We start from the raw sequence: 24,614 nt of genomic DNA, 5'->3' as shown, positions 1-24,614 counted from the left end.
CTAAAACTCATTCTAGATTTTCAGTGTTCATATATTCCCCAATTCTCCAATAGATGTATGAGCTGATGTCTTTGTGGTGGTAGGAATTCATTGAGAAAGTCTTTTTTTTGTGTGCTTGTGGTGCTTGTTCCTTTTATGTAGTTGTTATTGTTTGTTATTCTATTTGGAATGAATCTTCAACTTAAAAAAGCATAATTCAGAAACTTGATGCAGTTTAAGTGTATATATATATTTGGATTCTTGTGATTTAGAACCTTAGATAAATGGGTGAAGAGTTGATAAAGAACAGTGAAAGAATATGATATTCAATAAATCTGGTGCTCTTGCATTGCTGCATTTGCTTTATCGTATTCTTCTCTTCCCATTTGTCTGTAGATGATATTTTAGTGATTGTAATTTCAAACTGTAAATTAAGGATCCTAGTTCTAATAAATTCTCTTTCTCTCTTTGTCTTGAATTGTTCAGAATTCTGTCTCATAACAACCTCACTGGTCCAGTCCCTGCAGCCATTGCAAACCTAACCAACCTCCAATATGCAGACTTATCTTTCAACAACCTCTCTCAAAGCTTACCGAAGGAGCTGACAAATCTTTCCAACCTTGTATCCTTCAATATTTCCCATAACAACCTGCAAGGTGAGCTACCAGTTGGGGGTTTCTTCAATACCATTTCCCTGTCAGCTGTTGCTGGTAATCCATCCCTATGTGGTTCTGTTGTCAACCGCTCCTGCCCTTCTGTCCATCCAAAGCCCATTGTTCTAAACCCTAACTCTTCTTCCTCCAATAATGGCTCCTCTTTGAATCACAATCACCGGAAAATTGCACTCAGCATCTCTGCTCTCGTTGCTATTGGTGCTGCTGCTTTTATTGCCTTTGGTGTGGTAGCTGTATCTCTTCTCAACATCCACGTCCGATCTTCCATGGCACAAACTCCTGTTGCACTTACTTTATCAGGTGGAGAAGATTTCAGTTGTTCCCCCACTAATGACCCAAACTATGGCAAGCTTGTCATGTTTTCTGGAGATGCTGATTTTGTTGCTGGGGCCCATGCATTACTCAACAAGGACTGTGAACTTGGTCGTGGTGGATTTGGCATTGTTTACCGAACAATACTTCGAGATGGTCGTTCAGTTGCCATAAAGAAGCTAACAGTTTCGAGTTTAATCAAGTCCCAGGAAGAATTTGAGAGGGAAGTAACAAGACTTGGAAAGATTAGGCACCATAATCTCGTGGCACTGGAAGGTTACTATTGGACTCCATCTTTGCAACTCCTTATTTATGAATACATATCCAGTGGAAGTTTGTATAAACACCTCCATGATGGACCCACCACAAACTGCTTGTCCTGGAGACAGAGATTCAACATAATTCGAGGGATAGCGAAAGGTTTGGCCCATTTGCATCATATGAACGTAATTCACTATAATCTAAAATCAACCAACATTCTGATAGATGATTCTGGTGAGCCAAAAGTGGGAGACTTTGGCTTGGCAAGACTGTTACCAATGCTGGATCGTTGCATCCTAAGCAGCAAAATCCAGAGTGCATTAGGCTACATGGCTCCTGAGTTTGCTTGTCGCACTGTGAAGATAACTGAGAAATGTGATGTTTATGGGTTTGGGATCTTAGTTTTGGAGGTGGTGACAGGTAAGAGACCAGTGGAATATATGGAGGATGATGTTGTGGTCCTGTGCGACATGGTGAGGGGAGCTCTAGAGGATGGCAGGGTGGAGGAATGTATTGATGGAAAGCTTCGAGGAAATTTTCCTGCAGAAGAGGCAATTCCGGTAATAAAACTTGGTTTAATATGTGCATCTCAAGTGCCATCAAACAGGCCAGATATGGAGGAAGTGGTCAATATTTTAGAGCTAATCCAATGTCCTGCAGAGGGTCAAGAGGAGTTGGAATGAGTTGAACCCACAGAGTTCAAGAAACATACAAAAAACTGTGTTCTCCGGCGAACAAGAATCCGGTTTGTTTGTTCAAAAAGATGAAAAGAGTATATTCCCCCTACAAATACTTATTTGTTATTGTAATTTTGTTTGTGTCTTTTTCCCCCTTGTATTCTCTTATTTCTATCACAGTTTTTGTTACCGGATTCTTTTTCACCGGTCGGATATGGAGCACTTGAGATATGGTATCAATGATATTGCTCTCTTATAGAGCAAGCAGATCATACTTGTCTTGACTGAATCTATCTTTTGTTCTTATTACGATGTCTGTTTCATATTGTTGGTGGGACTCATTCTGATACACATCTTATTGTTTCTATTCAAATATAATGAAAGTTTTGGCTAAAAGCCACGTGGAGACTGAACTTGATGATCAAAAGGATAAGTTGACAGATAAAATAAAAATAATACAAGAAATCAAACAGGGCTTTGAAAAGAATGGATGTTAAAGAAAAAATGCCCTTCCCTTGGCATTTTCCTTTTCCTAGATGCTTGGGGACCAGAGTCCTGAACGTGAAACAAGAAAATGAAAGGAGAATCATATAATATATAATAAGTCAATATCAGAACTTCACCAATATTAGAGTATTCAAACGGTGTGACAAGTTAGATGTACAAGCATAACTATTGAAATTGGAATTTGATTTTTGGATTGGAGCTGGACTATTCTTTTTTATATAATTATTTATTGAAATTATGATTTTTTTTTTTTGAAAGGAGTGATTCTCACACTTGTATCTACCAACTCATCTTAATTATAGTATATACAACAAAAAGAAATGCTACTTAATTATGCTACCAAAGCACTCTTTCAAAGTTACTTCACACATGGTATCTCTTCTTTAAAATATCATAAACAAAATGTATCCACAAGTAGAGTTAATTATTAAATCTTTGATGTTAAGTTCGGCTTAATCAAATGGGTGTTGGACCCCAAAAAAGGGAACCCATTATATATATATAAAAGGAAAACATAAAAAGAAAAATTGGGTTTGGACATCATCAAAGCAAGTCACATGGGTCTCCTATAAAAGCACCCATGTTTGCACTTTTTGAGTGGAGATATTAGTGCATGGCAATTATGTTGTGTCTTTGAAGTGGCAACTTTTCATGATTTTAATTGCTTATTGCTTGTGCCCTAATGAGGGGAAAAGCTTGACACCTTCTCCTATAATAATGGTTGTGCAATACCACTTTCCTATTTGCATTTCCTGAATACCAAGAACGAAACTTTGAAACAAAAGGAAGGTTCTAAACCATTTTTAAGTAAAATTAGATAATTAAAAATAAATTTTTTTTACGTTGCAAAATTTTGAGCAGACCATTTTTATGTCTAGACTTAGATAGCCATCATTCAAGCAACTTGCATTTGCCTTTTGTTTGGAATGGAGTCAAGCCTTGACAGGCAGCCTTAAGATGGATGAAAACTTAACTTGGAATTATGTTTTGTTGCTCACTTGCTTTACCTTGACAAAAATAAAAATAATCAATTAAGGGGTAATCAGTTGGAAAAAAGAGCTATACAAATGTTGCTTTACGCATACAAAATAGATAAAGTAACCACATTTTACCTTTGTCTACGTATATATTTTGCTTAATCAAGTGACAGAATGAGACCTCTTACCCCACCATTTTCATTCATAGTGGAATTTTAATTTGTGAGGGATTGGGATAATGCTCCTTTTGATCCCATGCAAAATTTCTATGGAACTGTGTGATAAAACTTCATTTGCAATTCCCTTGTTAACACAAACTCTCATTAGCATTTTCAATTCAGTCAAAATTAAAATTATGTTTTTATTTCATTAGAAAATTTGATGAAAATACTTTAAAGACTCTTATTTATTAAAATGAGTGATTTCCTAAAATCTTATTTTATTTATAATTTCAATAGTTCTCAAAATGAGAGATATTTCTATTTTCTCTTTTCTTTTCTTTTCTTTTGTTTTCTCAGATAAGTTGTTACATTTTGATTAAAAGTTATATCAGGTAAGCCTTTTTAACAATGATAAATTTAGGTAAGTGAAGTGATTTTTACCATTTTTAGAGAACGATATATATAATTCTAACTCTTCACATTTAAAAATTAAAAATCTAAAATTCTCACGTGCTGATTGGCCACTTGAACAAAGATTATGCCTTCATCTTTCATTTGGACAATGTTATTTTTTAAATCGGCCCTTGAGGCCTAAGCTTTTATTCACACGAACGAGAATCATCAAGGCAAAAGTTTGTCTAGCTCGAGTCTCCCTCCCATAAAGTGAAATCTTTCCTTTCATGAAAATTTTAAGGATAAATAATTATTTAGTTCCGGAAATTTAACTACCATTACAATGTTATTTTTCTTATCTGCTAAATACACTAGTTAGTCCCTAAAATTTCTTATTTAATAATACATTAATTAGTCCATAAAACTTATTAAATTATTTAATCCACTGTATAAGAATGTCATTATTGCAATTAAATAGCCATGTTAAGCTTTCAGAATTTCAGATGTAGACTATTATGTATAAACCCTGAATGGCGCAAACTTGGAGTATTTATACTGAATCTAAAGCAGATATATTAAGATAAGGATTATGAATCCTATCTTGTTTGTTAATTTAAATTTATTTAGGAGTCTAATATTATTATTTTAATGTATTTCATTATTATATGTTAACAAGCCACTATATTAAATGCAAACTTCTGTCAGGTATTGTCTCCTCGTATATATGTAGGGTGTGAGATATCAGATTTGGAACCTCTTGACTCGTGGCGACAATGATCTTTTGGCCTGTTATGCTTCCCTTTGAATTAAAAAAAAAAAATGTGAATAACTTCTAAGATGACATTTTATTGGATAGAAATATCAAATCTCAAGAATGTATTAAATAAAAAGGGTAAAGTTGTAAGTATGACCAAATAGAGAAATTAAATGTTATTTATCCAAAATTGTAACATGATTTAATTTAACAAATAATATGATATCTATTTAGATAAAAGAGATTCACATGAACTCGGTCTAGATAATCATGCATCATCATCACAATTGCAGCCATTGATTTACCTGCACCTACAAGTTCTCGAACAGGAACTTTAAAAAAGAAATTATCATATAGACGTGATGTGAACCAATTCGTTGGGATCGCAGACTTTACTTGCAGCCATATCCAATCATCCATGATGGGAGCAAAGTACCTTGAGTGGATGCTAGAAATGACAGGCACCACTGCTTGCTTGAGTTAGCTGTTAAACCCAATCTAACAATAATCAAGAGAGCCACAAAACTTGATCCCCTTTAGCGTTCGTCCCGTTATATATGTGTTAGGTGGTAGCCACACATTTTATGCAATATGAGAAAACCAAATCATATGGTGCAATATTTGTAAAAGACTGTTAAGAATTAACCTAAAAAGAAAAATATCTAGCCAAGAACAACTTGTATTTCACAAAAAGCAGAGAAAGATACATCACTCCTGTGCTTCAGAAATGAAATAACCTCTCTGAGACTCTTAATTTTACATGAAAACTATAACTGTCATGCTGACGAGTGTGAGAATGATTTACAGCCAATACTTCATCGCCTAAATTTCACAACTTTTCTTCTTTTCTTTTTGTTTCTCCTGCTGGGTAGGAGAAGTCTCTCTTTTCTCATTGAAGAATCCTAATCATCCCAGTCATTTTCCCATCCGTCTTTCTTTAGAGACCTAGAAGTCAGGCCATTGGCCGATATACTTCCTGAATGGCGTGCTGCTGGTGACTTCACTGCATTTTCCTCATCCCAGTCATCATCCCAACCCTGGTCCCAACCTTCTGCTTCATTGTTTGCCACAGCAGATTCTGGCAAACTCATCTCTAGTTCTTGATAAGGAATGCCATCCTGCCGACTCCTCTTTCTAAATAAGCACCAAGCCCATAATCCTCCAATAAGTATCACCGTGAGAATTAAGAAGTAGGCACCATTAATAGGAGTTATTATGTTCTCATAAGAAGGGAGGTGAAAGAAAAAGTTTCCCCGAGATACAGGAAGATCAGTATGCAGAATACATTCCCCATGTCCAGCTTTTAATATCACTTCACTGCTGTAACCAGCAGATAAACTGATCTGAAAACAAAAAGGAAACTCAGCCTATAATGCTAAAACAGGAACCCATGAACTGCAAACAGCGACAAGCTTTTACTACAATCTCACCAAAAGTGAGTTTAAATCCCATGCATTTTCCATCCACTCAGCAAAATTGGGGAAAAATGCAGGGACCTTCTCTAGACATATCTAATCCTTGTTATTTCAGTGATGCAACAGTTAAAATACTATTAATCAGCAGCCTTTTCATCAAATTGCAGCAGACCAAATAAAGCCAGGATCTCCATCTCACATGTCAATTGACAGTTATAAAAAAAAAAAAAACACTCCTTTTTTAGTCCCTCAGCCCATCAATGTGCTAAAACCCACAAATCAAATTATTATAACTCATATCTTCCAGGTATTATTACTTAATACATAGATTCGGTGATATCATGAGCGGCTGCTGACTTCAGAATCATGCTCTCAATACGGACAGGAGGCAAGTTATCGGAAACAACTTAATTTCAGTTCCTTTTCTTTGGTTTACTTAATTCCACTGGCCAGTCTTCCAAAACTTATACCACTTTATATTATATTTCATGACAATTCCACATGGATTAAATAAAAATGAAAAACAGAAAACTATCCATACCTTTTTTGTCTCGTATTTGGGTATTTCAATCAAAGCATTGTCGATGGGATTTGGAGCAGAAAGATCCACTTTTAAGAAACTCTTTCCTTCATTCTGGACTAGAACCACCAATTTGTTGTGCCCTATAAAGAATATGGAAATTGGGATAATTGATTATCTGAAAATGGTACATATAATAAATGTGTAAGCCTATAGGAAATATCACATTGTCGCATATATCCAATCAACTCAAGAATGATCAGAACATAATTTGTTGAATGCATAATCCAGCACTAGGTTATTAATAACAAAACTATCTCTATTCAATAACTATACCTGTGAAATGACAACATAATTTTCGTAGTCAATTAGAACATATGTAAGGCAGCTGTAAATGGAAGTAATTTCACTGCTCACATATCCTACCTGCTTGCGATGTAGAAGCTGGCAAAGCCAAAAGGCAGATGAGTAAATTTAGCATAAAATTGCAACCAAAAGTGCCAATTTAAGCTTCTAGCCATCTATTGCCATAAATACAATAACATAAGCACCAGTATAATATACCTAATACTAAAAGCAGACGATATCTTTATAAAGGATAGGTCGCAATACTAATCTTCAATACACCATTATTTTGTTAATAATATAAGAATATATTAAAGAGAAAGATGAACAATTTTATTAGATACTCTCCACTTATCTAAAGACTAGCCAGCAGACATCAACATATATCTAAAATTATCACACAGCAAATCTTCTGTATTCAGGAATGTCCTAATGACCACACAGATGTACCATACGACACTACCAATGCATACGGATTTCATCTTCATGTTGAAGTCTGCTCTGTGTTTGGGAAGTAGAAATACATAAGAGAAGAATGAATCACTAATAGCTTCGAGACAAGAAGACATAACAAATTAACATGGAGTTGCAATTAAGCAAGACCCCTTCACAAGTAGAAATGACATTATGTTGCCACTGTCAATCAACAGAAGCCAACATCTCGCATATGCTAAAATGTGGATTATTAATTTAGATCAAGTTTATCGATTTCATATCTTTAATATACATGAGGGAAGAAAGAAAAAACAAAAGTATTGAGCTCTAGACCCACAATCTCCATAGAACAGTCTTCCAGAGTCCCATTACAAAAATAGATTCAGGACATTAAAACATTTCAAAATTCATGAAATAAAAAATTTGAATAATGAAAATGGAAAAGCAATTTTATATATAAAACTGTCATGCGTAACCAGCCAATAAGGGTGTCAAAAAATCCTAACTAAATACTTTTCTCTTTATCTAAGGAATTGGAGATCAGCCAAGGAGCAAGCCAATGGGCAGTAAGATATAAGGGATTGCTAAGACAGCTCTAAAGAATGCTAAAATAGTACTCTCCTTTGTAGGTCCAATACCTTGATTCTTCTGGAGTTGAGGGAGGCCTAGTGCTGCAATCTAGTCTTTAGATTGGAACACCTAACAACAATCCTAGCAACTATTGAGGAAGACTAAGCTAATGCTTGGTTATTATTCCAGTATTCCTTAAAGTCCATTGGTACTTCGTAGTTCTCTACCACTCAGGTGGACATGTCTAGAACTATAGTTATAAAGAGAACTACAGGAACTCAGATTTCCTTGCAACATGGGAAAACCATAATTAATGTAGTTGACATTGGGGATATATATTTCTCTGCTTCATTTAGTGTTGGGCTACATCTTTGAAAACCACAAACTATGGTTTACTACTTCACCACATACAATTCTAGATTATTCTTGGTCAACCATTGTTTTATTTCTTGCAACTTTGATGCGCATGCCACCAGCTTATGTACCAGTCCATTTATTGCTTATAATACATTTACTTAAAACACCCCAATTGCTTCTCTCATCTTCAATGAGCGCTACTCCTATATTCCCACAAATTTACTCATTCCTTATTGCAAGGACAGTAGTCATCATATGGCCTTGCGAGACGTGAGTCATCCCATGAAGGTTTGACTTACAATCAGTGTTATCAGAATCTTACAATTCGTGATTTAAACCTTATGATTCAATTCAATTTTCGTACTAAATTATTTGAATCTTATGGGTGAATCAGAGTTGATCATGAATCTTATGATTCAAGCGATTCAAATCTTACGGTTCAAGTCAATTCTCATACCTAACAAAATAGTTGGAAAAGTCAATGTAGAAGAAGAAGAAGAGCAAGAGGATATAATTATATTGAAGATGAAGATGACTTGTATTTGGAAATAATAATGAATAAATATGGATTTAGATAGGAAATTTAAAGGCTTCATGTTTTATATTTTAAACTTGGCAACTACACAAGTCATTAGGTTCTTTTTCATTTTGCGCTTAGTAAATGATTTGGAATTGAAATTTATAGAAATACATTATTTGTGCAATTAAATTTATGGGTATCTTTTGATAAAATAAATGGGAAATATATCCCTAAATGTATAAGTATGATTTTTAATCAGCTTTGAAAAATTATATTGAACCTTATGATTTGATTTGATTCTCGATTTTAAAAATAAGAATTCCGATTCTCAATTTGACAACTATGCTTACAAACTAATAGACATAACACTTCTGTTCGGAGAATTTGGTATATAAACCTTCTAAATAACTACATAAGAAGAAGAAAGTACTTTTTTCGGTCTTAATTTGAAGAGAGAGAAAGCAAAAAAGACCTAACTAACCTATACTGTGGTTATAAAGACAAAAGGTCAGTATGATGAAGTTTCATTGATGACATATTGAAATCTAGCTAAGATATCATGAGATCAAGCATTTAATTAGAAGAGATTTTATTTTACAATGGGCTTCCTGTAAACATAACATTGGAAGTAGAGATGACTTTGCTTTAAAAATATAGAAATGAGAGTCTCTGAAGGAATATGGTATTATTTTATTATAGCAATCCTACATCAAACTTGTAGACTGGAATATACTCAAAGCAAATTGTCTTAAGTATTAACGTTCACATGACCACAGCAAATACTTCAATCAAAACTGCTTCCATGGAATCATTTTTTGAGTTAGTAAGTGTTTAAGCTCCTATATTCCTTACATAATAAGACAGAGGTACATATAATGTGTATGAATTCCACCTATATATTGATGGATCAGACATAAAAAATATCCATCATAACTTGGTGTCATCATCCATCGTGATCAAACACAGGTTCTTTATTAGTTATCACATCATCCTGAGCATTTACTAATCTCAGGACCAAGAGAGAGACACGCTATGGTTTTCTTTGACCCCACATTGTAGATAAAACTAGTAAATCAAAGGAGATATCTAACTCTTTTCACCAGAGAGATGCCAGTTTCCTAACCAAGTTAACCAGGGAGCTTGATCTAATAATATACCTCAACGAACTTTCATTCCTTTACTCATGAAAAAGGAATATAAAAATGAGCCCTCCCCACCCCCACCCCTCTGCGCCCTTCAATCCTATATTCCACCAATTCATGTTTTCTTATCACTTTTCCCCACCATAAAATTTCTGGACTATAATCTGCGCCTGCTTCACGCAGGGTTAACACCATGACACTTGGACAGCAAAGTCAGTTGGTCTCGTCCTATGAAACAGTGAAGCAATGCCACTAGCACCCAAGACAAGTGGCCTATAAAATTCAGTCAAATATTCCCACTACACGGTTTTGATTGGTTTGATATCACAAACTACAACTACTGGCAACTTAATGTACTCTTTAGATTAGTTTTCAAGCCAAATATAGTCCCTATGCAAGCAAAAACATTTCTTCATATTAATACTTAAAGAAGAGCAAATTCACTTGAAGAAGCTACTAACTTGTAACTCAAACAAGTTGCAAAACATTAAAAATCTAATGTCAATTACCATCTTCATAATTAAGTATGCAAGCAACCAACGAATTCCGATCCTTGCATCTTCGAGACAGCCCAGTACAATTCAGACCACCTTCTGACTGTGAATCCATTTTACCCTCGTTCTTATTCATTGTTTCATAGGTCTTCCCAATACCCCCTTCATTTTGAGGAGGTGGATTCACCATCCCAGTATCACGCGAAACCTTTGAAGTATTATTGACATTGTTAGAGTTGTCTGGTACCTTTGGACCCTTCGAATTTGTCTCATTTGATGTCGTCGTCTTAGTACCAGTTTGTAAAGGATCTGGACTTGGCGACGGAGAAACCTTATAAACAAACAAACAAATAAACCAAGCATATACAATTAAATTATTGTCTCCGCTGATAAAGTAATTGGAAAAAAAAAAGAGCACAACAAATAGAGAGATTTACTTGATTTGCATCAGAGCTACCCGTAGAAGCCAGGGTTACGAATCTCTGAAACGCCGATAACAAAGAAGCATTGGAAACATCGGCAACAATCAAAACCAACACAAAAACGGCCACAATTCCATTTCTATCCATTCTAGCTCTGAGCTTATAAGATCAAATACCAAAATAGAATCCCTTATCCATTGCCAAAAGATTAATAGTAGCGTTAGCGAATTTCCAGGAATGAAAACTGAAACGAAATTAGAATAATTTCAGCCAAAAAGCTTAGACTTAACGCAGGCAAAGAATATTGGATGAATATCAAGGGAGCTTTCTGGTAATAACGCAAACAAAAAGTGGAATTTGCAAGATTCTGTTTGCAGATAATTTAGAACTTAAATGGATAATGGATTCGATTTGCGGGCAAGCCGTAAGGTTTGGGACGTGAAGATGATCGACTCTGCCAGAATCTGTTTGCTTGCTGTAACAGAGACTTCGATCGGTGGACGTAGATCCAACTGCAGGTGGGTACCAATTCGAATTGGGCCGCCACTGGGTCAGTTTAGGGCTTTTGGGTAGAGAGATCCCTTCATCTTTTGGGCCTGTTTTGTATTTATAAACTCGCATTATCCAATGGGTTTTTTTGTTTTGAAACTGTAAATTAAATTCTAATGGATTATGATTTGCAATTGATGAACTCAAATAACTTTTAAATAATATTTTTTAAAAAACAAAAAACAATTTCATAAACAAAAATTTAAACCTTACAAATAAAATAAATTTATTTCAAAACTTATAAAAAATATCCAAAGTTATTGCTAAAATAACTTAATTTAAACATTCCAAATTTAAGAATTTGCTGTGGAAAAGTTAGGATTGTTACATGTACTGAGATTTTCTTTTTTTAGATTATCTAAAGAACGCAGGCTTACATCTGTCTAATATATTGAAAAAAATTATTTTATTGTCAAGGTGTCCTATATGGATCAAATTATAATGTTGATTATCCTCGAAAAGTGAGATAGGAATATAAGGATTCATTTTCTCTAATTAGAAGTATCGAATTTGGATCTGGATATGGAGTCATTTTAAAAAACTCCGGAGAAAGAGTTTTGCTCTATTTATAGGTCTATCCGACGCGAATCTGAATTAATCAAGCCAATAAGATATGGTTAATGAATGGTTAAAAAAAAAAAATTATAATGAGGATTATATGGCTTAAGGTAGTTAGTCAATCTCTTGGATTTGAATCCCTCAATGTATTGAAGAAAGATTATAACGAATACTTAGGATATGTTGGACTAAATTAGCTGTTTTGATAGTTGTTAATTGTTTTATTAGCGTTTAATTTGTTACCTATTTGAATAACTTTTCATAAAATGCTAAAAGTTAAAAAGTTACGTGGTTTAAGTTTTTATAAAACACTACCTTTGACTTCTAAAAGTTAGTTCAAACCCTATGTTATTAAACTATAAAAAATACTTCCTCCGTCCCAAAAAGATAATCAATTTTCTATTTTTACACAGATTAAGATGGTAACAATTATATGGATGAAGAATAATTTTATTCATATAATTTTCCTATTATATCCATCTTAAATAACATATGAGTAATTATTATATTAGAACAATAAGTAAGAGTTATTGAAAATAAAATAAAATTTAATAAGGGTATAATAAACAATTTAAAGATTAACTATAATACAAGAAAAATAGACTATATTTTAAGACTAACTAAAAAAAAATGTGCATTATTTTTTTAAAATAGAGAGAATAATGTTTAGTATTTTTTACCAATAGAAACGATAAAAACTATTTAAAAACTTATTATCCAGCGCAATCATATCAATTGGATAAAACGTGGATTGTGGATTGTGAAGCTATATTACAAATAGAAAGTGGGCCATCTTAGGCCTAGGTTTGCTAATAAGAGGGGAACCAATGCCAAAAAGAGTTAGAGAAGAAGGCCAGTTACTCTCCATTTGTCTTGTCAATCCCACTTGTGAAAAGGAAGTTTCTTGAGTATCAACGTACTTTTGTGTGAAACAAGAATGTTAAAGAAAAAGATAAATGCTAACTAGCTGAGGAATAAAATGTTCTCTCAATCTCATACAAAGGGAATAAAGTGCAACACTGTAACTTGTTCTCTACCCGCATTGCTTAAAACCAATTAATAAATGAGAATTAAAATATCAGTATTATCAACTCTTTTTTTTTTTTTAAATAAAATGAGCTTTTTAATCATACTAAAAGATCTCAATATAAAAATGAAAAAAAAAAAAAATACCAAATTAAAAAATTTTCTTAAATTTCTTCCCATAATCTCCAACTATATTGATACGGCATAAGAATTGGTAATTCCATGAAAATTATATTTTGTTTGGTGATTATTTTAGTATAATCGATATTCATGTGTTTGAACAAATTTAAAATTATATATTTAAAATTCAAGACTTTAAAGAAGTTTAAGAAAAATGAAATTTTATTGAACCAAGAATAAAATGGAGGTGAGGCATCCATCATTTCTGGTTTTTAGATCAATGAAATTGTATCTTAAATAAAAGTCAATTGAAGAATTTGGAAAGATTTGGCTAATCAAAGATAACGATTTTTTATTTTTATTTATTTATTTATTTATTTATTTTTGCTTCATTAATATGACTTGTGTCAAGGGGCAAAGAATTTTCAAAGATCGGTGATAAAATGATTATTATTTATCTTGTAATGAATAAAATTAAAAATTTTGCTATAGACAATGTACAGCCACATGTACTTATAATTTATAAGTTTATAATAAATTACAAATATATATAAACATATATTTATAATTTTTTTATAAAAATTACTACTATAAAGGATAAGAATTATTGATGTGCTAACTTACATATAGTGTATGAGAATTATTAATTATCGAACGAGACTTGTTTATATTTGGATATGAATTCACTCATAAATTAAGTCAATTCGTGAAGAATTTTTAAATAATTATTACTTTAATAAAATACTTAAATTTGGTTTAATGTATGAGCAGATCTATATACAAATTTTAAAAGAGAATGTTGTGACAGGATTAAATTTGCTTAGACCTCATTTATAGCCTTATTCGTCAGTTTAGTTCATGAATAGGGTCATAGACCGAGTTCTCTCAAGTTAATTGTTTTTATAATACTTTCTTGTTTCATAATTTATTTAATAATATAATACATAAAAGAAAGCTAAATGCGCTGACGTTTTTGGAGTATTCTGATACTTTGATTGGAGAAGTCAGTTAGTTCTGTTCGTCAGCTTGGCTTATAAAGCACTCAGCTTGCTGAATCCACGTTTAAAAGTGGAAAGAAGGAAGAAAATATATTAAAGAACGCATAAACTTCCATTTCAGGTCTCTCTGTCTACGCTATAAACACAAGCAGAGTGTTCTCTTCAGATTAAAACATGAAATTAATGGACGAAATCTCGGTGGTTCTCAAAAGATTTGGAGATGAGCAGAGCAATCTATTGGACCAGTTCGAACGACTCTCTTTTGAGGTCCAATTGAACCAAGCCATTCTCGGTCGGAGTCTCTCAGAACCTGGAACCGGTCGGCCTCGTTATATTCCTCCAACTCTCAATGGTGGAGCTCCACCGCCATTGGTCACGACGGAGGTGCGACAAGGACGGCGTCGCCATGGATCAGGTTTCAATAAAGTGTTAAAGAAGTTATTCAAACCGATGTTTGGTAGAAGAAAAGGCATGGCCAAGTCCAACGGAGACGAAACGGAAGTACCACAACGAGTGGCGGATCCAAAAAACCCTAAGACTTGGAAGACACTTAGCAGATCATTAAGGTTCTAATTCTTCTTTCTTATAATCTGCATTATGATGATTCTTCTGTATACAGTATACAGTGGTTGTTCGATTTGCTTTTGAAAAGTAGTAAGCAAGTGCACTTTGAAGGCTTGACTATGAGTCTGTGACTATGGCATGTGCAAAGAGTATGTCTGATAAAGTTGGAAGATTGGGTGAAGAAATGAGAATCCAATGGGACAGGGCAGAGGGCACTGTTCAACATTCTGCTTTATTTGCCTAAATATTTCACTAATCATCATTAGTATTTTAGTTAATATTATACTAATAGACTAAATATTTAATGGAAAATACTCGCTATTGGATAAAAGTGATGATGAGAATCGAGTACGTGTAAAATTTATGGAATTCATAAAATTTGTGAAATATAAAATTCATGAATTTCTATAATTTGATTGAAATAGAATCCGTGAATTTAAAGGGCATCTTTGTATTTTTCTTTGAGAAGAATATAATTATATGTTTAAATTCTATTATGATAACAATGGAATTGAGACCATGTCACAATTTATAAATTTTATGATATGGTCAATTTTTTATCTGTCAAAATTCTAGTACCCATGTAGGCTTTGAGCCAAGTTCGACTACCTGCTATCCATTACTTATTTAATTAATATTTTAAAATATTAAAAATAATTATTTTTCATAAAAAATATAGATATACCTCTTAATTATGATTAGTACCGTAATTATACTTAACACAGATAATATATTTTTCTATCCAGTCAAAATAGAATTCTAAGATTTTTACTTATTCTTTTATCTTCAAAAAATAAAAAATTTTGTTTAGTGTTTTTTTTTTTTTTTGAAAGGTAATAATTTTGTTAGTGTTAAATGAATATTTAAACGAATTCCTATATTAGATGGGTAATTGCAACAAATTTTGAGATGGCTTCGACTAATGAAATTGAATTTTTAAGCGAATTCGGATGTCTAAAATCTAAATCTCTAATCTGGATTGGAATGGAGTAAGTCGACCTACCTACATTCCTAATTTCCTATATAATAGTTTGAGACTCACTTGCAAAAGTATCCTTTTTGCAATTATTTTTCAAGTTTGCACCGTTTAGGAAAATTGCCCGTGGCCCTTTCGGTGCTTCTTTTTATCTTATTAGTTTGCTTGACGGAATGTAAATAACAATAGGAATCGGAGAAAACCACTGGACCATTCTCTTTCCCTCTCTGCAAATGCCTTCACCATACGCTATAGCACAACACCATCTTCTTCAACCTCTTTTCCTTGGCAATACCTTTAATTTGAACTATAGAGAACGCCCAGCAACCAATCTCATTTTCCTTCCAAAATTATCATTATTCACTGCAGGAATTGCTGACAAAAATGCCATGGCATACCCAAAACGATTATCCCATTTAATTGACAAGAAAGGAATCACCTTGGTTGTGAAACACAATAACGGGCTTCTACCCATCCAACAAAAGAACCCAGAAACCATTGAGAAAACTAGGAGATTGCAGGTGGAGAATTTCGTAGCTGCAATTAAAGCATTACCCAGTAAAGATAAAACAACTATCCTTGACATTTTTACCAAAAATGGCAAAATTTGTAGCACAGCAGTGTTTAATGATCTTCTTATGGCTCTAGTCATAGCCAGTGAGCACGAGCTTGCTTTCAAATTTTATTCTAGCATATCATCTTATGGTTTAGCACCAGACTGTTGGACATATTGTATACTTATCAGGTCCTACTGCAAAATAGAAAATGTTGATGAGGCTAGAAGGGTTTTAGACCACATGGTGGAAAACGGGTTACATCCCAATTTGGCTACTTTTACCACATTGATCAATTCATTTTGCAAAAAGGGTAAGTTACAAAAAGCTTTTGAAGTCTTTGAAGTCATGGGCAGAATTGGGTGTAGGCCAAGTATTCAAACATATAATTGCTTGTTGAAAGGATTGTGTTTTGTAGGGAGAGTAGAGGAAGCTTTTGAACTAATGGAAGATATCAAGAAATCGTCAATTGACGCTGATGTTTATACATACACCGCTTTGATGGATGGTTTTTGTAAAGTTGGTAGAACAGATGAGGCGATGGAGTTGCTTAATGAAGCTATGGAGATAGGCTTGAAACCAAATATTGTCACTTTTAATACTCTGTTTGATGGGTTTAGCAGAGAAGGGAGACCACTTGAAGGAATTGGTGTGTTAAAGAAAATGAAACAGATAAATTGTAGGCCTGATTATATTAGCTATAGCACTCTGCTACATGGTTTGTTGATGTGGAGAAAAATCAGAACAGCTCTTAGAATTTATAAGGAAATGGTGAGGAATGGTTTTGAAGTGGATGAGAGGTTAATGAACAATCTTCTGAGAGGTTTGTGTAGGAAATTCTTGAAAGAAAATGACCTATTGGAAGATGCCTATCAAGTGTTCGATAAAATGACAAAAAGAGCATTTGTTATGGACCATAGCACATACAATCTAGTAATCCAGGCTTTTTCTATGGGGAAGAAGGTTGATGATGCTTTAGTCAGTTTGCAAAAGATGATTAAATTTGGGTATATTCCAAGTTTAACCACCATAAACAGTGTAATTCGAGCATTTTGCACAAAAGGAAGGGTTGAGAAGGCAATTTTGGTCCTCGTTCTAATGTATGAAACTCATAAAATCCCAAATACAACATCTTATGATCTTATGATTCAGGAATTGAATCGACAAAGAAGGTTTTTGGGGGCTAGTAATGTCTATGGTTCGGCGTTGGTTCGAGGTGTAGTTCCTAACCAAATGCCGCTACATGAGAAATTACTCATCAACAATTAGTTATGTTAATACAGTTGCTGGATAATTTTTTGAGGTTACCTTTCATCCAGAAATGGGACCAATAATTGTATTACTTGCTGTTAACTTTATGAAACAATCAAGAACCATAATTGCTGTAAAGCAACTTTGTAATTTTGATCTAGAATTCCTTCTCACTTTGCCTGGAAGGCAAAATATCATCTATTTCTACCATAAGATACCCTAAAGTACACTAAAGAAAATTTTCCGACAAATACAAGCTCAATTGAATTTTCTTACTTAAAACGGGGAAACTCTGCTTTACAACTCTTCTACTATCAAAATGTGATTGACAAAGTAATTCTGGACTATAACTTATGCCCGGCTCATGTATTGACCTGTTCTTGTGTCTATCAAGATTTCTTCACCGATGTTAATGAACAGGGGCACATTAACCACAGCACCTGTGTCTAGAGTAACTGGTTTTGTTCCACCTGCAACAATTTATTTCTCCCGTAGTAAGGCCAAGGGAAAAGAGGAAAGGAAACATGCTGTGATTAGTAAATAAAATAAAAGATTAAAGCAACTTTGTAATAGCTTTTGGTATATGAGCAGGTTTTCCATTACCATGGAAATTGTGCACATTAGGAACCCTAGTTAATAATACTAATGACAACGCTGATTTATTTTCTAATCTGCTATAATCCTGTTAATGCATTATATCACATTCAAGGAAACTTCAACACAATTACAGGCCTGTTGACTTTTATTACTCAATAACCAGTTAATCAATAAGCTTTTTCAAAAAAGTGAATGCCTTGTCCCTTGATTCTTCTTAAATAAAGCCAGATGACATTACCTTGAGCAGTGTCCCCTTTGAGACCAGGATCAGCATCAACTACAGTCAGCTTTACTGTGATTGGAAGTTCAAAATCTATAACCTGCAAACATATGAACAAACACATTGCTAGGCATTAGCACCAAAGTAATACTCATTTTGGCAAATGAATGCCATTACCAACCATTTACCAACATGCAATTACATGAAAACAACTATGAATACAGTAGAAAAGTAACAATTATCTTTCTTAGCACAAACTTCAGAAGTCTCCTAAAAACCCCTCTTGAAAGTTCTTAGAAGTGATAATGCCATTCCATATAAATGTATGACAATTACAGTTTACAGGTGAGAATAAGTTGAAAGCAACTGAGAAATACTTTTCCCTTCCAAAAGAGCAAATTGCAGTCCATTCCCTCTTTCAGCCACTTCGTCTTATCTCCAACATCTGACTCGTTGAGACGAAATTCTTCAAAGGTGTTCTGTAAAAGGTCAAATACAAAGAATTTGAGATTAGGAAAAAATATGGTACGTCTTTTTTTTTTTTTCAATAAAAATAAAATAAATGGTTTAGTGCAATGTGAATAGGAACTAATTGAAAAAATGGATTTTGATCTGAAATTTACTATTAAGTTTTTCATTGCCATTATAGAAAAATGATGGTTATAAAGTGCAATATAGAGTATTCATGCATAACCAATTAGAATTGCAAAATCCTTGAGCAGGATGACAGGTATACAAGATTGTAAAATCTCCATCACAAAACAAATTACATTATATAGATGGAGAGCATACCAGGTCCATGAAGACAAATTGAGCACCATCTTTGTATGTGAACTGCTTTGTCTCTTTGAACACATCTGCATCTTCAATCTGGTGAAACAGTAGCACACAAAAACATATGAGCAAAACCTGAGAAAAGAGCCTCATATATTAGAATTATCCTTGACCCTATCGACCAAATATATAATAAGGAAATGAAACATGCGGATGCCACAGGTTGAGACTGAACAATTATACTGTCTATAGTGGCATGATTCAAATATGTGGCAAATTTTCAAAACGTCAGTTTATAATAACTGTAAGCCTGCGCATTCAGCTAGAACACTAGAAGTAAACTATAGAATGAGCAAGATGAAGATAGGGCTATTAACATAGCATTCAATTCATCTATATTCTACACCAATTTGAATTAATTCTGGAAAAGAATTTGATAAATCAAGTTTAAAATATAGGGAATTCCCACATAAACTTAATAGCAAATTAGCATATGCATATTAGTAGATCCAGTTTCAGTTCGAAAGAAATTACCGCACTTCCAGCTCGAAAAGTTTTCTCAACAGTGTTTCCTGTTATGTAATTCCGCATTTTGGTCCGGACAAATGCTGCCCCCTTTCCAGGCTTCACATGAAGAAACTCTACCCAAGGCCAATAAGCAACAAACCCAACAAAGAAATAAGATGTAATACAATTTCAAAGATCCCCCTTAGCACAAAATCACTATACCTACATACTATAGTTAAGAGAAATTGAAAACTAAAAATTTCTATGAATACAATTAGCCAAAGATGAAGGAACGAAGATAAAAAGCTGAAAATACCTAAAACACGCCAAGGAGCACCATCCACTTCAATGTTGGTACCCACTTTGATATCGTTGCTAGACAAGGCGTAAATCCCTACAAGAACAAACTCAATTGGCATTTTAACAAAAATGCTGAATAGTAATAATAATGAAACGTAGAGACGATGGAGAATACTGAAAGGCGTACTGGGAAAAATGGGACGCGAAGGTGTTTTGGGGAAAATCCGCATTGAAAGATGGGACGGTTTCAATGAGAGTGAGAGCGATGACATTGCTGATGATGATGAAGAAGAAGGTAGTGAGAGTGATGAAGAGACGGTAAAGGTTGCAGTTCCCGCCATGGTTGTTCTGTAAGCAAGTTAATTGAAGAAGCGAATTGAGCTGTGTAAAGCTGGGGAATTTTTAATTCCCTCCCCAAAATGTGGAGTGAGAAGACTTGAGAAATCTGCTTAGATAAGGGAAGTTCTGGATTGGGCTTTGCTTTGCTGATCAGAATGGGCGGCAGGAATTTTTATGTGTTTGGAAGCAAGGAATATATGATTAACATCTGAGGCCCATTCCATTCTTAATATGTTTGGGAGGCAAGGGGAGCGGCTATTTCTCGCAGAATTCGCTAACCGCTCCACCTACGAATTAAATTAATAAAAATAAATAATTATATTTTTATTATATCTAAAAAAAAGGATAAAGTATAAAATTTTTATAAAAATTTATATTTTTATTGATTTACTCTGTAAATTAAATGCAAATTATTTTTTATTTCCTTTGATTCATTTATTGCAACCTGGAGTAGATATAAGCAATTATACTTGTAATAAATTCTTATATATATTAAATGTATTTGATAGTGGGTATCTATAAATATTATTCACATATACACATTTAAGTATTATTATGAAAATATTGACGTAAAAATTTGAAATTTATGACTTTACAAATAAATTTAAAAATTTGAAAAAGATACCAGCTTAAGAAATATTTAAACAAATTTAAAATGAGTATAGATAATTTAAAAAAAAATCAGATACAAATAAAATAACTTGCATTTTGAGTAAATTTATATTTTATGGTGTTTAAGAAATCTGAACTTTAGCTTTTCAATTTTTTTTTTTTTAAAAAAACCCGAAATAGCAGTTATCTAATAATCACTAGAGAACCAAAAGATGGAATAAAAAAAGAAAGAAGCTTTGCCTAGAAAGAACAACAAAAATGAAACCAATGATTAGCAAGCTACTAGAAGAAAAAAAGGTTATGCAAGCAAAGCATTGGTATATGCGCGACAAGATGGCACTCCCTTCTTTTAATATCAATGGCCATAATTTTTCTTTTGAAAACTATATCAATGGCCCTAATTAGTTTGCCAAATTTGAAGCAATTGGAGTTGGGAGAGGATAGGTATCAACCAAACCAAGCACCTAATATATAATATATATTTGTTGACCAAGTCTTAACCACAATATGTGTTGGTCTGTACATGAAGGAAAACCTGCAAGTTGTAAAATGTCGACCAATTTTCTCGATCTTCATAATAAAACGTAATATAATATAATTAAAGATATGTTTTATAAATATAGTGTTATATATATAATAAAATACAAATTAATGTTTTGCATTAAATAAATTAAAAAATAGACATATATTTTCATTTAATTTATAAACAATTTAAAGTTATTTTTCAGAGTTTTTCTTTATAACAAAAAAATATGTATTTCAATTGTTTTCCACTTTAAAAAAATGATATTTTCATAATTAAAATTATAATATATGTAAATAATTTTTTTCTATAAAATATTTTAATTTAAAAAAATATTTAAATAAAATAAAAATTTATATTATGCTTTAATAAATAATTAATTTTATTATTACAAATACATTATATTATTTATTTTTAAAAAAATTACAAAATGATATTATTAGTATAAAATAATCAATAATAAAAATTCAAAAACTTTTACATAAAAAATTTCTAAATTTATTTTATATTATAAAAGTTATAAATAATGTTTGTGAAGTTAAATTAAAATATAAATTTTTATTGTTATCAAGTGAACGTATTTTTCATTTTTTAAAAAGACTGTTTTCTTAAAAAAACAGAAGATAAAAAACAGAAAAATGTTTCCAGTAAGTAAACCCACCAAAATATTTTTGAAAAATTATTAAAGTTCAAAGTCATCATAGTTTGGATCCTATGACAATATAAAAACTTTGGTATAATATCTCAAATCATTCTTAAATTAGGAATGATTAATGTAAATAAACTTTGTGAGAATCAAGGACAATTTTCAAATGTGACTAATTACATATTTAAATTCCAAAAGTGTTCAACTATTTGGCACATACATTTTTAATTCAATCCTTTAACAACAAATAAACATGGGTTGGTTTGATGAATGGGAGAATTATAAAATATAGTTGGAAAACTTCTATTATTGTTGTATGCTTAGTTTAGATATATTGTTTATTTCTTAACTAATAAATTATTATGTAATGGGAAAATAAAAAGATGATTATTAACAATATTTTTAATAAAAAAAAAATACATACATGGACCACATGTTTGAGATATACAAATTAAATATTTTATCAAAATCATCGCAATTTTGATTAAAAATTGTGTTCTATCTTTATTTTATAAGTGTATTATTCTTTATTTTTAAACTTTTATATTATATGGCTAATTGGTTTAGAATTCGGAAAGTATAATAATTATATTTTTTCTATTTAAGTGTGTGAGAGGAAAACATTTTTAATTGAATGCTTAAACATTTTAAAATAACCAATTAAGTGCCTATTGCGCTCACCCCGGAATGATGACTTTGCAGATATGGACTCTATATTTGCTTATGTGGCAGTCAATGTGTATTAAAAAGACATGTCATCTGGGATCTATATGGATTGATATACGAAATCCCAAAATTGACCTTATCTTCTCCATCTCTCACCTCCAAACTTTTTTCAATCTTTGCCGTCCATGTTTATGGTTATCGCCTCTATGCAATTGTATCCGTTATACCTGTATTAAAAAAAAAAAAAAGAAAGAAAAAAAAGAAAAAATCATTCATCTCATCTAAATTATATATATGCAGCAAAAAAAATTTAAAAACTTTTATGTTTCCTTTAACCCCAAAATCATATTAAGGAAGCCTATTTGATGTTACTATTGCTAATAACTATTTTTGGATTAAGCTAATTGACATGGCTTTCTGCATTATGGTTTTCATGAGTCCAAAACTTATTTTGGAAAAACATAAATTAACTCAGCTTTAAATTGATGAAAATCGTATTGCAAAAAATTGGTCCAAAATGATTATTCCTAGTTATCATTAGCGGAAGCTCCTGCTAATCTTAGTGAAAAATCACATGCTCTTACTGTGAGTATTGCATTTAGGATAGTTTTAGGATGACGTCTGGAGAGAGTAACTTTCATAACGACGGATTGCAAGATACGATTCAAGAAGCAAAGGCTATTGCAGGTTGCTTACTAGCAGAAAATTTTTTTGGATATTTTGGTTAAATTATTAATAGGCTTACTGACTGTTCGTCGTGCAAAGGTTGAAGAAGTTTGGATGAGAGATGGAGAAGATAAGGTCAAATTTAGGATTTCATATATCTATCTACATAGGTCTCGGCTGACATGTCTTTTTTCATATACATTGATTGCCACATAAACAAATATAGGGCTCACAAAGTCAGTATCCCGGTGAGTAAAACTAGTAATAGACATTTGATGGGTTATTTTTAAATGTTTGAGTACTCAATTAAAAATATTTTTCGGCAAACGCTCAAATAGAAAAAATGTGAAAATTCAAGCATCAGAGCTATTATTATCCATTTGATAAAAGCTTTTACTGAAAGATTTTTTGCTGTGATAAGTTAGTGTAAATCAATCTAATGACCAAGCATAGCTAGTAATATGAACAACTCGTGAGTTGAGGGAATTATTATTGTTGATGATTATTACCATTATAACAGAAATAGTAAAATTATAGTTTAAAAAGATATAATTTTTAATTAATTATATATGATTTGATAGGGCTTATTTGTATGAAAAATGAAAAATTTCAAAGTTAAATCATTTCTACAGGAAAGTTTCACTAATTTACTAAACGAAGGATTCAGAGTGTCATTTCAGCCAACTTGCGCGTAGTATGATGACGACTCATCGTTTTACATACTTGATTTGAACAGAACATTCTTCTAGTACACACAACTCAAAATACCCCTTGTTTTAATCCAAAGGCCAACTGTTCCGCCACGAGGGATTAATTTAATAAGTAATACCAGGCGCATTCAACACGCGTGCAATCACGTTCCAGGTCAGTTGTCAGACGTGACTGGTCATGTCTTCAGGCGCGTGAGTTAGCGTTTCTCTTTCAGCGTGGTAGGTACGTTGAGCACTCCCAGGTCACCTAACATCATCACCTAATAATATGACGTCATTAATTGCACTTAAAAGATATACTACATTTTTAAAAATTACTAAAATAAAGAAATCAACAGCTGAATAATGATCATCCACAGTTGACAAAAATTCTGTTGGACACTTGGACGGCGTAGGCGTGGGACTCACTGGACAGACGTGCTGGTATAACATCGTAATAAACTGCACAAATAGGGGTATTTTAGTCATTTCGGCTTCGGTACCCAATTGCAAGCGAAATATGCGGTTGGAGTAAACAACGCCTAGTGGCGCACCTTGCGGTGC

The 24,614-nt window shown here is 32.7% G+C and overlaps 4 protein-coding genes across 4 annotated transcripts in view; 2 read left to right on the top strand and 2 right to left on the bottom strand.

Moving 5' to 3' along the window:
- Positions 1 to 2,194, top strand: part of LOC105649103 (Leucine-rich receptor-like protein kinase family protein) — a 7,545-nt gene extending 5,351 nt beyond the window's left edge. Inside the window, exon 2 of the mRNA XM_020685244.3 lies at positions 466 to 2,194. Within this exon, the coding sequence (XP_020540903.1) occupies positions 466 to 1,909 (1,444 nt within the window). The 3' untranslated portion in view covers positions 1,910 to 2,194. The remainder of the gene's footprint in view (positions 1 to 465) is intronic.
- Positions 2,195 to 5,358: 3,164 nt separating this feature from the next.
- On the bottom strand, positions 5,359 to 11,401 carry LOC105649104 (uncharacterized). Its single transcript, XM_012235657.4, has 4 exons — positions 10,931 to 11,401; positions 10,509 to 10,824; positions 6,652 to 6,773; positions 5,359 to 6,038 (listed from the first exon to the last, which is right to left on the bottom strand). Exons 1-4 carry the CDS (start codon positions 11,060 to 11,062, stop codon positions 5,598 to 5,600), a joined length of 1,011 nt encoding a protein of 336 aa, XP_012091047.1. The 5' UTR covers positions 11,063 to 11,401; the 3' UTR covers positions 5,359 to 5,597.
- A 4,402-nt stretch (positions 11,402 to 15,803) lies between these two features.
- LOC105649106 (uncharacterized) lies at positions 15,804 to 17,661 on the top strand. The gene is made up of 2 exons (XM_037640019.2): positions 15,804 to 16,573; positions 16,679 to 17,661. The coding sequence occupies exons 1-2, from the start codon at positions 15,940 to 15,942 to the stop codon at positions 17,527 to 17,529; spliced, it is 1,485 nt and encodes a 494-aa protein (XP_037495947.1). The 5' UTR covers positions 15,804 to 15,939; the 3' UTR covers positions 17,530 to 17,661.
- On the bottom strand, positions 17,570 to 20,445 carry LOC105649105 (elongation factor P (EF-P) family protein). The gene is made up of 7 exons (XM_012235659.4): positions 20,097 to 20,445; positions 19,926 to 20,003; positions 19,637 to 19,743; positions 19,121 to 19,198; positions 18,706 to 18,807; positions 18,347 to 18,428; positions 17,570 to 17,981 (listed from the first exon to the last, which is right to left on the bottom strand). Exons 1-7 carry the CDS (start codon positions 20,248 to 20,250, stop codon positions 17,863 to 17,865), a joined length of 720 nt encoding a protein of 239 aa, XP_012091049.1. The 5' UTR covers positions 20,251 to 20,445; the 3' UTR covers positions 17,570 to 17,862.
- Between the last annotated feature and the right edge of the window lie 4,169 nt (positions 20,446 to 24,614).

The sequence above is a fragment of the Jatropha curcas genome, chromosome 2, assembly GCF_041381405.1.
Source record: "Jatropha curcas cultivar XTBG-Jc1 chromosome 2, XTBG_Jcur_1.0, whole genome shotgun sequence".
NCBI classification, from domain to species: domain Eukaryota; kingdom Viridiplantae; phylum Streptophyta; class Magnoliopsida; order Malpighiales; family Euphorbiaceae; genus Jatropha; species Jatropha curcas.
The sequence above is the reverse complement of the archived record's forward strand: the minus strand, read 5'-3'. Positions and strand labels throughout refer to the sequence as shown.